At 37.2% G+C, this 15,602-nt stretch overlaps 1 protein-coding gene across 2 annotated transcripts in view; it reads left to right on the top strand.

Annotated features, from left to right (window-relative positions):
• The first annotated feature begins 9,746 nt into the window (after positions 1-9,746).
• SLC13A1 (solute carrier family 13 member 1) overlaps positions 9,747-15,602 on the top strand; it is an 86,610-nt gene continuing 80,754 nt past the window's right edge. For both annotated transcript variants that reach the window (XM_054496708.2, XM_054496707.2), the window contains exon 1: positions 9,747-9,855. In XM_054496708.2, the coding sequence (XP_054352683.1) occupies positions 9,757-9,855 (99 nt within the window). In that variant the 5' untranslated portion in view covers positions 9,747-9,756. The remainder of the gene's footprint in view (positions 9,856-15,602) is intronic.

Raw genomic sequence — 15,602 nt, 5'->3', positions numbered from 1 at the left:
TGGCCAAGATATTCAACATAAATCCCTGTTCTACCCTTCCTTCCCTTGAAGTGCCTGCTAATGGCTTTGACTGGAGGTTATGCTTCTTAGCCTGTAAGAATGTCCAACTTGCAGGCTGTAACCCTTTATAAGAAATAAAGTCTCCTTTCTAAATTTATAAATTGTGTGATTTTTAAGTGAACACTTTCAAGATATTGGATTATACTATCTGACATAAAGTCTTATTCAACTGTTACACAGCATGGCCTTTTGGAAGTCACTTCCCACTCCAAGCAGTTTATCAACATATTCTTTCCAACCACAGAGAAGACTCTCCCTAAAGACATTTTCATTAGTATTTATTTCTACACATTGCAAAATATTTTGAATGATGAGTAGGAATTTTATACATGGACAAAGCTTGGAAGAATGTCTCAGGCAGAAAGCAGAGGCTTGGAAGTGTAAGAACACATGTTTTGTTTAGGATTGGTTTGGTTTTTTTGGGTAGGGTCTGCTTTATAGACAAGCATGAAGTGTGATGCAGGCTGGTGTAGGGAAAGGGGCTGATGGTATAGGCTGGCATTAGAGTCTGTAGGGTCTTCTAAATTATGTAGAAAGATTGGACTCTCTCCTTTCCCAAGTGGAGAGCTCTTGGTATGTCTGCACAGGAGTGACACGTTCTGTTTCATTTGAGAAGAGCCCTCTGGTGGCATTGTGGAGCATTCAGCATTGTGGAAGTTGTCAGGAATGGATATAGAGACCAGTTAGGAGACCCTCGAAATAGTGAGAGATGGTGAGAGCCTGAACGAAAACAGTGGTCATGGGGATGAAGGGGATGACAGACATTCAAAGGCAAGTAAAATCGAGAGCACTTAAGGATGGAAGGAGGGAGGGGTGTGAGCAAGAGGAAAGAACCAATGTAATGTTCACATCTCTGGTTGATGGGGGCTGGGTACCTTCTTGGTGCTATGACCACGTGATCATATATTCCAGTTTGCCCAGGACTTTCCTAATTTTAACACTGAAAGTCCAGTGTCCCAGAAAACTCACAGTCCTGGGTAAATTATCACAGTTTGCCACCCTAGTGATGAAACTGATATCCTGGTCCCTGAGATCACTACCAGGCCCTTCCATGGTAGTGGAAAACTACCTGCCCTAGTGGAAAACTAAACTGCCCTATACGCCCTTCTCTGCCAAGTTTTCTAAATTAATGCATTTGTACCCTAGACTCAGTTCCTGATCCAAGAACAGATTACCCACTGGTCAGGACAGCTGCTTGACTCTAGTACAATCATCTAGGGTGCAGTACCTCCACATAGCTCCCTCCTGTCAGTGTCTGCACCCTCTCTCTCACATTCTGGCCAGAAATATCCAACAAGACAAGCTTCTCAGAAGTATCTCTAGCCCCTCTGACTTTAAATATCCTTATTTCTAGAGTCTTGTGCTCTGTGTCCTCCTCATTAGTTGGCAACAAATTATGGTGCATATATGAAGCCAGAATTAGCAGAGTTAGAGGAAGAAGAACACTAGCTTTGGAGTCAAACAGATCTGAATCTGGACTTTGAGTGAACTCAAGCAAGGTACTTAACCTCTTGAAGCCTCATCTATAAACATGAGATTGTTGTTGGAAATCGATAGTATGACGGATACAGAATGCTAGCCATTCATCATTTGATTTTTTCTTTCTTAGGTCTTTATAATTTTAGATGTTGCCTTTTTCCCCTCAGGAAAGAGTCTGAGATTAATTCATTGTCTCAGCCTTAGTCCTTCCAAATCCACACTCCTTCTTTTCTCAGCAGCTTCTACTGAGACCCCTGGATGGCTGTTGCTGCATCTGCCCAGGACATAACATTCCTGTAGGAGAAAGAAGAGTGATTGGGAGGAAATATATTAGTAGTTTCCAATACTACTATGGTCACACTAACTCCATATATGTTTTGCTGAGTGTCTGATTATGGAATCATACATGCATTCACCCATGTTTTATTCTGATGCCATTTCCTTTCTGGAAAATATAGTTCTAATTTTTCAATAAATTATTAAAGGATAATTCTTCTTTCTCTGGAGAAATCAATGATACAGTAACTATAATTGCTAATTCTTCTTACTCAGACAAATGCATATTTCAAAGTAGAGAGGAAGAATTGGTTGGTGAAGCTGAAAGTAACTTATGCCTTAAAAAACTGTTTATGTCCTTTTTAGTATTTATGCTAGTCAAGGAGTAGAAGACTTCATATAATCAGCTGAATAACCTAAACTTCTGGAAGGTAGACTTTAAATATTTTATTGGAAATGTAGTTTTGTGTTCCAAGACGGGAGATGGGTAAATAACATCTTGGCAGTCAACACCATAAGTATTATTACTATTAACTCTGTATCAGTGAGTTAGATGTCAATCTTGGGGCAGATTCTAGAATGGACTACTGAAAGGAGACAATTCTGTAGACCCAAGTGTGAAAGGAAAATATCTTGGGTCCCCAAAATCACTAAGGAGAACTGAAGCTGGAAATTGCTTAGGGAAAACCTGCCTCCCATTCTATTCCGAGTTATCCCTCTGCTTCCTGAGATAGATGCATATCTGATTGCCTCCTTTGAAAGCGTAGTCAGAAACTCAAAAGAATGTGAGAGTTTGTGTCTCACCTACCTGTGACCTGGAAGCTCTCTCCCTGCTTAGCGTCTTCCTGCCTTTGCTTCAAGTTGTCCAGCCTTTCCAGACTGAACCAATGTCCTTCTTATATATATATTGATTGTTGTCCCATGTCCCAAGCTCTGTGTTCACCACCTTGGGTACATGTCATCAGGACTTCCTGAGGCTGTGTCATTGGCACATCCTCAACCTTGGCAAAATAAACTTTCTAAATTAACTGAGACCTGTCTCAGACTTTTTTGGGTTCACACAAGTTAATAGTAGTATCCAAAAGCTTTCTAGTAAAAGAATTTCAACTTGAAAGAACATACTTGAAGAAGGGAACCTGTTGAGTATAATATCAACGATTTTAGATTAAAATGTAGAGGACACTATTACTCAATATGTGCATAGCATACATGTGATAAATAAGTCATGGCAATTCAAAGCATATGTACAAACCTAACAAGATGAAAACAAGAAAAATATGCCATATTTATCATTATGACAATGTAGAAATTACTTAGCTTTAATACATAAAACATATTTTTGAATGTTTATTGAATAATAAGCTCAATATGTTTCTGCAATGTAAAAAAGCTCATGCAATTTTGCCTGCATTGCTATAAGAATCATGTCCAGAACCAAGGAGGTGTCAGTCTACTCCTGCTTTTTGCTGCCAAACAGAATCTGAAATAGAACATTCAACTCAGGAACTCAGCCAGAGTCAGAGAGATGAGTGCCCAGGATAGTGAAGAGACTTAAAATTTGAGACATGAGGAATAGTTGAAGCAAATGGAAATGGGAAGACTTCAAGTATATAAAGGCTGTCACATGGAAGAGAAGTTGAAGTTCTCCCTCTCATGGTCCCAAGAAGCAGAATTAGAACAGTAGATGAAGCTACAAGAAGACAAATTTTGTCTCAATGGCAGAGGGAAAGTAAGTCTAACAGAGAGGAAAGGAGGTATTTAAATATGAAATGAGGAGAAATGAGTCATCCATCAGCAGAGATATTGAGAAAGAATGGGCTCTTTGGCATGGATATTACATGGAGGTCTAGATCAATTTTCCAAACCAGAGTTACTGTGGTTCTCAGAAAGTCACCCCAGGCCAAGACTCTTGCCATGAGAACTTGTAATTATTTTAGGGACTATGAAAATGGAGATTGTTATGCAAAATAACGGAGCATTCACAATTAATTGCCTCCAACTGCATTTGTCTTACGCTCTACTAAGTCACTTGGAGTTCTTTGCTGTGAATAGGCTCTCTTCCCCTTGTAGAGGCACAGTATTTTATTCATATCAATTCATTCACTAGAAAAATCTGTATTTGGGTCCATTTTAGTAACCTCATTTCTTTTAAAACCTCCCGGAGATCAAACTACTCAGTATCATTTGTTTATCTGGGACAAAAGTATAAATCAAGCTGTGTCCTCATGGCCTATCTGCCAATTAATGTGGTTTAATTGTACAATGATGTAAGTTGAGAAGAAAATATTGTTCTGAAAAATGTATCTTTTAGAATCAATGATAAGGAAAATGGATAAAAATGTAAGTCTAAAGGACTTGTCAGAGTAAATGTTGGTGTGTTTCTTCATGAGATTGTAAGGCACTCATTTTCTTTAAATACTGAATTTTCTTCATAAGCAACCAATTTGAACCAAAAGCCACCAACCTCATATAATAAAAGAAGCCAAGTGGTGAAGAACAGTGAATGCTGTAGCTATGCCAAAGAAAATTACTGTGAGAGGGCAGCCTGGCTAACTTCCTATATTCATGTTAATAACATATTGTCAGCTAGTCTATGCTTAGGTAAAAAAAATTCCAAAGATGGGTCAGCCTGACAGGAAGTTGGATTGTGTCAATGTCATTTACTACACTTAAAATCAGTTCACCATTAGAATTATGTTAACGCTTTACCTTTTCATTGTTATCAGGGATGGGAGACGCTCCAAAGAGACCATATTTTTGGTGGTAAAAATGGTAGGAGAAATATCAGGGTTTTTTTTTTTCTGAAAGAGAAAAATTAACACATTTGGCCATGAGCAATAGTGAATTTGTAGCAGAACTGAGATGACCGGGGAAAACATTTCCCTCATTAATGTCTTTAAACTTGTTTTTTTCTAGCTATACTCAAAAGCAGTTTCTGATTAGCTAGTCTGAGTTTCCTGGAAGCCTTCTGACTTGACAGGGGGAGTGGACACTTGGATCAGCTGGGATTATAGGGTATTTCTACATGATACATTTCTATGGATTTCCATTTCTAAGAGTCCTAGAATCACAGCAGTCACTACCCAAGTGCTGACTTAATAAATGCCATATCCAGGGGTTCTGGATTCACCTCTGAATACGCTAAACATTTTCACAAAGATTACAATACAGTTGCCTGTGTCACCACTGTAACACAGGTGACACCAGGTGGCTGTGCAGGGGAGGGTGACACAAGCAGGAAGAGGAGTGGAGCAAACAGTGTTCTAGATATCTGAGAGCAGTTTTACTCAACTTCCCTTTTCTAATAGTATGTTAAGTGTCCTGGAATGTCCTTTCTCTTCCCTTCTCTACATTCCCAGCTCCCTGAATTTTCCTCTTTCACCTCCTAGAGAACCCAAGATTAAAATGTGATAAGGCTCGGCCAAGAGAAAATTATTCCTCCCCACCCTGATGGAGGTTGTGGCCAGTGGTGTCTTGGCTTCAGAGCTGACATATTCTGGCAGGTGCTGTTATTGCTAGAGGGAGGTCTTCCTGTTTAGGAATTTGCTTTCCTTCTCAGTTCATGAGCATTCAGGTCTTCACCTTGTAGGACACAGTTCAATCTTCATCTATTCAGTTAGTCATTTACTTCATTACACTGGAAGAATAATTATTGAAATTGTGGTTAATAATAAATGATGTTAATTTAAGGTTTTAGGGACTTGTGTATAAATCTAAAGTCTCTAGGGTAGATTGTTCTACCCTAGCTAATTATTTTATGCTTTATCTTAGGAAATGAAAGTAAAAATTGATATAGTTAATTGACATCAGCCTGGAAATTTTACTATATACACAATCTACATGCTTTTCTTTCATCAAGAAGACTCAACATCTTAAGGAATAGAGATGTGAGCAGAAAAAGAAATAAAACTCTAAAAAGTGCTAATGTAAATGACTACAGGATGCTACTCAGGAAAAAAGATCATCTTAGTTTTAACAGTATCTAAAATGTTTGGGGATTCAGCTCACATATGGCACTCAAAGAGTATACCCTTCACAGTGCAGTGCTTGTAAGTTATGCAATTTATGAAGGTAACCAGAGTATATAATTAAGGGTACACTATGAGTGAGTTTTTGAATTAAGGGCTAGTCAAAGCTTAAGAACAAATGAATGTTGGGAGAAAATCTGGCTTACATTTTTTGACCAATAATCTCAACAATAGCAACTGAATAAACCTGGCATGCACTTTGAACTCTAAAAACCCTAAGAGTGAAAATAAAAACACATAATTGAAGCAAATGCACTGTCTTTTTGTATACAAATGCACCTGGCTGTTTTCACCAGCACATTAGAAATGTATACTGAGTATATACACTTTTTCATCTAAGTGTATATATGTATGAGTACATTTGCAATGGGGCAAATATTTTCCATTGAAAAGCCATATCTCATTGCAAACCTATATATTCTATTGACAAACTGCTTGAGTAAACCATACTATATAAACAAGGAAGCTAATTGGTTTCCATTTATCTATACTCATAGGTAAGTTTAGAGAAAGTATTCTTTGAGTATTTACTTGTACCCAACACTTTACTAGGGACATAAGTGATGCAAAGGAAGTAGTCTGTACTTCCTTGTACTCAAAGAATTAACAATCTTACAGAAGATGTAAGAGTTACATGCATTATTAAAATAGTAAATAACGTCAGTCTACTCACAGGCCACAATGTGTCTTACAGATATTATCTATGATTTTCAAACTTTACTGTGTATTAAAAATTATGCAGGGTGCCAACAAAACATGAAGGTTTCAAAGTCACATTTAGATCCAAAAGGGAAGGGAATCTGCATTTTTGTCAAGCACCCGATATTATTTGAATACAGTTGGCTCAAGGACCACCCTGGGTGTGTGCATGGAAAGTGAAGGATTGGGGATTTGGGCAAGGACTGGGATTGTTAGGATGGTTTTGAGATGAATCTACAAGGTCAAACTTCAACAATGGGTAGCATTTAAAACAGAGATGGAAACCATATTCTTGGAAGAAGGAAAGGCTTGAAGAACACAAATTTGGGAGTTAACATTATAAACATAAGCATAAGAAAGAGACAACCAGAAGGTAGGCCTGAGAGAAGCATGTGAGACAACTGGATAAAAACTAGTTTCCACTCCCCTCAGTTGGTTAGACAACTCAAGCATCTTGGACAATCTAACTTCTTTACTACCAATACGAAACCCTTCATTTCCTCTGTGCTTGAACCTGAGTTTCACATAATTTATGACCATCCAGAAGTCTCAATGGCAAACCCCAGAACTACAGTCCCTAAACTAATCAAACCAGGTATCTCCATACAAATTCTAGACTTGAAGATTTAGTGCTTAGTGCCAAATGAATATTCATGATGGTAGACCTCAAACATAGTACAAGGAGCATTGCCTTAGGTGCCAGAAAGAACTGGATTCAAATGAATTGTTTTGCCATTTAGTACCTGGGATATTTTACTTTACCTCTTTGAATCTTAGTTTTCAAATCTATAAAATATAAATAATAATAACAATACATACATATAACTTGTATCAAGTTTTGAAGATTAAACGAGGTGCTAAATGTAAACTCTCTGGGACATAGGATATAACTATAACGAATGAATGAACAATATCTGTGATATTTTTGGTAAACATGTTTTTTAATTAAGGGCTAGGCGAAGCTTAAGAACAAATGAATGAACGTAGTCATGAACTGATTCATGATTATGTAATGGTATGATTCAGTTTAGATAAAACATAACACAATTATGATATAGTAAGGTTTATGATTTTCTGTACAAAGAAGAGGTGAAATTTGACAACTGTGACTAATGTGTCCTAGGCATGGAACTAGTTAAACTGTGATGTGATTTGAAGGGTACCTTAAGATATGTGTCTAAGGGGCCCCGAAGTCTCCCTTAGAGTTTCATTCCCCAGTGACTCTTGCAGAAACATTCAACTCACATCAGTCATTCATGTTTAGTGCAAATTATTTTATTAGATTTTTTCTCTCTATGACAGTGAAGAGAAAACCACCGAGGAATAAGAGGTTGGCTGAAGGTAAGGAGAAGGTGAGGCTGTTTTGTAATAATGAACACCCACAGCAGATTCAGCTAGCTAGAGCCCAGGCCATAAGAATAGGGTCCTGGAGCCTTCCTCTGGTGAGAAATGAGGACCTAAAGAGAGAAAATAGGGCACAGAAAGGAGAGACTGACAAATGTCAAGTGCTTTTCCCTTAGCCTCTGTCTGGTTCCAGTTCCCTACACATAGGCTCTCATTTCCTTTAAATGTCACACAAATGCCTTTTCATTTTTTGGTGTCATCTCACAAAGTAAAATCCTCTAAGATGAAAAAATGAGGCTCAAATCATCTCATCAGGTAGCTGAAGGAAATCCGAGAGCAAAAATGGTTTCTTCAAAAAGTAGTAGTTTAAAAAAAAGCATGCAATGAACTAGAGAACTGTACAGGGTGTTAATGGAAAAAAATAAGTACCACAACTGGTTTGAGTAAATCAGTTCATAAATTAATTTTAACACTATATACTACTGTTACCTATTTATTATCACCATTTTATTACAATATCATTTGTAATTATCCTTTCATCTAAGAAATTCAAGATATAATAAGACTTTCTGGTTTCGAAGCTTTTTTTTCTGTTTACTATTCTGATTTTCCTGAATAACTGTCCATAATAGATGTTTAGGAATTTAAATTTTTTACAGGAAATAAATGCTTTCTAATTTACATTAATATGGTGAGTACTGGTGAGAGAATTGTTTCTCTTGATGGAAAAAGAATGCAGAGTTATATTAGTATGAAATTAGAAATAAGGCCTAAATGCTAACTATAGATTACATAAGAGTAAGGTTATCTATGTCAAGAGAAATTGACTATAAATTCTAGTAGGGCTGGGAATGTGTTTCATTTATATCTAAAGATAAGTAGTAGTTGCTAACTTGAGGTTTACTGGATCATCAATTTACAACACAATGTGAAACAAACCAGGGTCCTTATCCCTGAAGATTTTCAAAATACATCCTCCATATCACTGTTGGAACAGTTTCCATCTTCCCACATGCTCACGTGCACACACCGTACACACACACACCACACACCACTTGAATGTCCCTAATCACTCATCTCTATGCAGATTCCCTGATAATTATGTAGTCTGTATCAGCACAACAGTATCAAGTCAAGCCTTCAAAGGTCTTAAAATAGAGGGTTTACATAATACTTTATAGTTATTTTGGTTTCCTATCAAAAGAGACAATAGGGTCCAAGAAATACACAAAACTTTGCTTTTAAACAACAGGGACATTTGCTACAAATTTTGTAGAAGGCCCTTGCAATACATTGTCCAAGAAGTCCCTTAAAAATCCATCTCTAAACAAAAAAGTTTCCCTTTCACTGTCATACACTGAAATTCCAACTATTAGTTGCTATTTCAATTTACACACTAAAAACATACTTCCTTAGAAAGGGCCATGGAGGCTGCCTGTGGAGACTCACTCATGGCATCATGACAATGTGGTAACTACTCCAGTTAGGGAGTCTGGAAGTCAGAGGACATCAAAAGGGTTGGAGGTGCCTCATTGTGAACAAACGACCAGCTTCATGGTTTTGCCTTCTCCTAGGCTTGGCCAGTCCGTATTTCAGTGAATGTAATCAAATAAAGCAGGGAAAGAACAGTTTTTCCTTGAAAAACCAGAGGAGCAAATGGTCTTTGATTTCTTATGAAAACTCTTGGGCTTATCTCTTCATGTTAATTGTGATAGTAAAACAATAAAAAATGAGATTTAATTTTAACTTGTGTTGGTTGGTCTAGGGCAGTGAGTGAAGGTGACGGGTTGGAAAAATATTAATCCAAGTGGGTTATTTAACATCTGCTTTATTTGGAGGAGGACACTACTGAAGCCACCTGCTCAGGACAATGAAATTCTTCAGTTACATTCTGGTTTATCGCCGATTTCTCCTCGTGGTTTTCACTGTGTTGGTTTTACTGCCTCTACCCATCGTCCTCCACAACAAGGTGAGTGAACCTGGAGAACAGACTGGTGGATTTCCTGACTTGTTTAATTGTCCTTTATTAAAACTGTTTGCTGTTTAACTGCCTGGCTCAGAGCTGAATGAATGTTGACACTTCATGCCTAAGATCAGGATGGTTGTACATGATGTTTTGTCCATTTTCTCCCTTTTTAATAATTAACATTGGTTGATTCTTAGTATGATTAAACATAATTAAATAGAATATTCAATCAGAATTGTTCTCTGCCTATCAACTAGATGAGAGGAAGAATAAAATAAGCACAACCTTTGAGATTTTGTAGTTCAAGTTGTCATTCTCCAGGGAGCATGCACGGCTAGTGCAATCCCTTCTCCTGAGAATAGGCAGCAAAGCAATTGCTGGGGACAGAGGTGGAAGAACAAGGGAAATCCTAGGTCCAGCACAGACTAATTTACTTCTCAGCTCTGTGGCTTGGTCACAGAACTTCCTGGAAATTTAGTTTCCTTGTGGGAAAAGAAGACATTGAAAGCATAGAGTAATTTCCCTTGGTCAATCAGAAAATCTAATAAAGCGTTGTACCATGTTCTGATAATTTCAGGTTTTATTTCATTGTGGTGTACTTGTAAGCATTTTTCTGTTTGCTTTTTAAGAGTAGTCAGGGCATTAAGTCCAGAACAATAAGCTCAAGCATGTTCAATTTCTTGGTAAAGTGATTTGAATCAGCCAACATTTAATGAGCACCTTCTCTGTGCCAGGCACAAACGTCACTTGGTAGTAAGAGGACAGGGTTTGGAGCCAGATTCTCTGCTTCAGGTACCAGATTTACCACTTACAAACTGTGTCACCTGGGCGTGCTATTTAATGTCTCTGTGCTTCTCTTTTCTCATATGAAAGATGTGTATAGTAGCAGGCTTGTTGTGAGAATGAAATGAAGAAACACTCATCAAACACTTACTTGGAGCAGTGCCTGGCACACAGTAAGTGTGCAGTGCCTGGCACACAGTAAGTGTGCAGTGCCAGTCTCCCTGGGTGTGTTGACTCCACAGGTGGGGCAATTCCCAGCACTCCATTATGCACAGTCCCTCCTCTTAGTGGGCAAGAACTCTGCTGATGCTCTCCTCTAACAAGTACTAATCAATGTTACACCAGTCTGGGTTATAATAGAATCATATTACCCATAATATGGTGGTCCCTCCAGCCTCTGCCAGAAGTCTTTGCCAGTGATCTTGGGACCTCTGAAGGGAATTAATGTGAGCTAATAAAGTCCTTCTGGACACTGTCAAGGCCTCTTCTACCTGCAAATCTGGAGAAGGGACTGGCCCCTGCTGTGGCATCTGTGGGTTGTCTCCCACCAGGTGCAGTCTTCCAGCTGCAGCATTCTTGGCTGGGTCTCTCCTCATGCTGAGGTCTTACAGAGCTACATGGAGGGAGGGGAAAAACTCCCCACCTCTTTTGGTCCAAATTTCTTCTAAGCCCTCAAATTCTTACAGAATTTGTAAATAATAATAATAACTAAAAGACCTAGTCAGCTGTTTTGGGCTTTGTTGGTTTTGTTTTTCAAATTCTGTGTGACTAACCCTTTCCCTCCCATCCTGCCACTCCCACCCCAGCTCCTTGTGAGGTCTCCTATATGAATCTCTGGTAGCCCCATCAGATGACAAATTCCAGCACAGAAATAGTGCTCTATTCTGAATTCTCACCCCATCTCCTTGCCAAGAACTTCATCTAAGACACATTATGATCTTCACTTTGCAACTCTCCTGGTCCCATGAGTCCTCTAGATTTGGCTGAATCCTATCATGACCATATCCTGGTTCGTACCTGGAGCCCTGCTATATTTTAATATTTTTGAGTTAGGCTCAGCATAGGTTCTTACTTATGACAGAGAAAGTAGGAAATTAAACTAGTCAAGACAAATTTAGGTCATGACTACATATCATCTGTGCTGCTCTTTTGACATATAAATTCATGACAATTTGATTATTCTCCATAATTTTCTGAGAAATGAATATAAACTCTTTGAAAAACAAAATGAGTAAATAAATCAAAAGCAGTCATTTCAGTACATGATTCATTAACTGGGAAGCATATTATTTTTAAGAAATGCAGCCATTAATTATTTTTTCTAAGGTGCTATAAACATTAGGTCCATGCAGGAACCAGGTGTCTGGCACCAAGTTGCATCTGGTGCGCTGGGTTCCTCTTTCCTTTCCTCCTAATCAACTCATTTCTTAAAACTCAATTAATATTAATGGAGGATTTATTCCTAGTACTGTAACATGATTTTATTTTTTGGCCACTTTAAACATATATTTAATCATTCAATAAACTGCTAATTAAACTGAAAGACTATTATTTTAACTGTTGCTTACAATGAAAGCAAATTTTTTTTTTAAAGAATGTAGGCCGTTGGAGAGTATAAAATTTAGTTTACTTTAACATAAATGCAAGTCAATTTACTGTTAACTTTTAGGTTACCAAACTGGAGAAGTCTATGCTTCTAAAGACACAATATTAGATTAATTAAAACATTCAATGGAAACAAAAATCCAAGTTTCTCTTTCAAAACCACAATTATAAAAAATAATTCCATGTGGGGCTATAGTCTACAGGAAGTAGAGCCAACAAACAATGAATTATTGACTGATTTCTTTCCTTCATTTTCCTACTGGTTATTGAGTTGTTCGATAGACTGGCCTTAACTTATGTCTTAATTCCATCTAAAGTGAAAAAAGTGTCATGAATGAAGAAAGACCCTAACTGGTTTTTCAATATACTATTAACAGGGAAGGAGAATAGACTGATTTGCAGAGTACTGTTCTGTTTCAGGCATTCTGCCAACTGCTTTCCCCAAATTATCTTATTTAACCTCCATCACAAACCAGTAAACACGTACAAATGTGCTTCTCGTTTTACATTTGAGGGAATTGATGCTCAGAGACATGTAACTCACCGAAGGCCACCTACATGCTCTAGAAAGTAAATTTGAGCTTGGGTCCTGTCAGAACTCAGAATTCATGCTTTAAAAGTGATTTCATTTTAGTCTTTTGTATATTTTTGAAGACTTACTCTCTCATGGCTTGTTAACCATTTATCAACAACACAGGCATTTCTGTTCATGAAAATGCTTTAGACAGGCCAAACGGAAGAGTTCTGTTTTAACCATTTCCTCAATTGACCTTATGATATGCAATGTCATTAAGGTAGAAAGTTGCAGTGATTCTAACCACCGAAGATAGGTTTATGAGAACTGAAGCTATAAGGATGTCATTTTCTGGGTGTCCCAGAGCCCCAGTTTTTTAAGCTGGTCAGTCAGCTTGTCAGGATATGGTGCCCCTTTTCTCCATACTTGGGTCCAAATTAGAAATAGAGACAAAAACAGGTAAGCAGCTTGCAAAAATCTGGCTACATAGATTTTTTCCAACCAACTTCTGTCTGACTCTAGAGCCAATTATGTTAATCACAACTGAGTATCTGTGTCTTTATAGCTTCCATGGTCATAATAAATATATTCTTAGTACATTGGTGTGAATCTCACTTTGCTAATGTAATTCCATTTTCTTATTGATTTACACTGAGCATCAGAAATTCTTTTTGTCTCTTAAACATAATGGTAATCTCAGTCCTTACCCAATTAGTAGTTAATGATCAGTAAACAAGTCTGGAGTGTAATTGCTTTTTATTTGAATGAAATAATCACACTGAGTTTTTCTCATTTTGGAGAGAAATTTCTTTAAATATTTCCATTTGAAATCTTGGTAAAACTGGCCTAGTATATACTGACATAGTTTTAGTAATATTCTATGTGCAACTTTGTTCTTTTTAGACTATTTTGTTAATTTTTACTCTTTTCAGCAGTCAATACTATTTCCTTACTTATTTTTCCAGTTATTGGATTTTCTTTGTTTTTTTATTCATGAAACAAAAAGAAGGCCATATTTGTTAGAAGTAAGAGGGGAAAATCGAACAACAATATATTATATTTGTAGACTGAAATTCTTCCAGGTATACCTATTCTATCTAGCTTACTCATTAATCAGGACCCCTTTTTAAGATCAGGAGACAAGGAAACAACCACACACATACTGAGCAGCATTTCTTAGTTGATGGGTTGTAAAACCGATACCATATTTTAATTCTTTCTTCAGAAAATATTTTGGATTTCTCTAGAAAATATTTTATATTCTAACTTTGAAACTCAACGATATATTCACTTGAAGCATGATGACTTTCAAAGTGAGAATAGAAATAATAATAAATAAACAAAATGATATATGATGAGAGACTTATGGTGCTAGATATAAAAATAAAATAAACAGATGGGAGAAATATAATGATTGTAAGGAAATATAAACTTTAAAAAGTGAAGTATCCCCTAGAAGGAGGAAGTCGTAGGTTGAGAAGTTGGTCAAAGAAAATGAAAATGAGTGGGAGATAATTTAAAAAGACTATAAGTGAAAGAAGAGGGAGGAGAGAAATTCCAAGAAAACAAATAAGTTTTAAAGGGCCAAATAAAATAATTAAATATATTAATGGAAATAATTGATACTGTTTTAAATGTTGGCATAAAAGTATTTTATGGATTTAAGATAAAGAAGAAAATGCTATAAAGTCCAAGTAAGTGAATATTTTGGACACCAAAGAATGCAGAAATGATGAAGAACAAGGAAAAAAATAGAAATAATGCTAATACCAATGTGGTAGTTCGCCAAACCAGAAAATCCAATTTTGATAATATATTTTTATTTCACAAATATTTTACAAGAACTTTCCCAGCCCAAAGTGTTGTGCCAGATGAACTGTGTGATATAAGCAGAAGTTTAAATTAATGTTTCTGTCTTTATGTAGCTTGCAGAATTGCTGGAAAGTCATTATATAGTATGACAAACATTAATGGCAAAAGTAGGTTGTACGTAAACACATGCCAAATAATTTATAGAAATCATTTGTGCTATGAAGGCGTAATTAAAAAGTGGATAAACCACTAAGGATTCATCATCTTCCAGACCCTCTGTTCCCCTAACCACATGCAGTCCCGCTTGCCCACAACCTGCTGCTCCTTCTGTTTTCTTTATGTCAGAGAATGCCACTACCCTTCACTCCATTCACAGGCTTGAAAGCTGTATGTCATCTCAGATGCTTCAAATATCCACAAGCCCCCATCATTAATACGGTGTTGCATCTCCTTAATCTAAATACTCCCAAATCTCCCCTCTCAACCTCATCTTCTCCTCTCTTTCCTTTCCTGCTGGCACTGCTTTCCCTGAAGCTGTCTTTCTCTTTCTTTCATAGACCGTTTGTTTTTTACACACTTTCCCCTACAGTCTCTGGCCAGAGTACTATTTTTTAAATGCCAACTCAGTCTAATTGTGAAAAATCAAAATTCTTCAATGGTTCCTTTTTGCCTATAATGGAAAAATATCTAAACAAAAGATGGTTTTGCTGATGAATATTTATGACTTTTCATTTATTTGTCCTAAAAGCCTCCACCACACAGCCCCCAGTATCTATCTCCCACATTTGCATTTTCCTCTTTAACAATACTTCACTATTTGCAGTTTCTAGAATGCCTGTGATTATTCTTGTCTCTCTGCCTTCACACATGCTATATCCTCCTCCTAGAATGCCGTCTCCTCTTACCTCACCCTTCTTGGGAAGGAAGGCTTGGGCTGTGATGTAAACTGAGGACCATCCTCAATGCTCTCATTGCATCATGGATACATTGGCCTCTATTACAGTATGTCTTCCATTTTGCTTTATCTTTGTGTCGC

The sequence above is a fragment of the Pongo pygmaeus genome, chromosome 6 (genome assembly GCF_028885625.2).
Source record: "Pongo pygmaeus isolate AG05252 chromosome 6, NHGRI_mPonPyg2-v2.0_pri, whole genome shotgun sequence".
NCBI lineage: Eukaryota > Metazoa > Chordata > Mammalia > Primates > Hominidae > Pongo > Pongo pygmaeus.
This window is presented reverse-complemented; position numbering and strand designations above follow the sequence as displayed.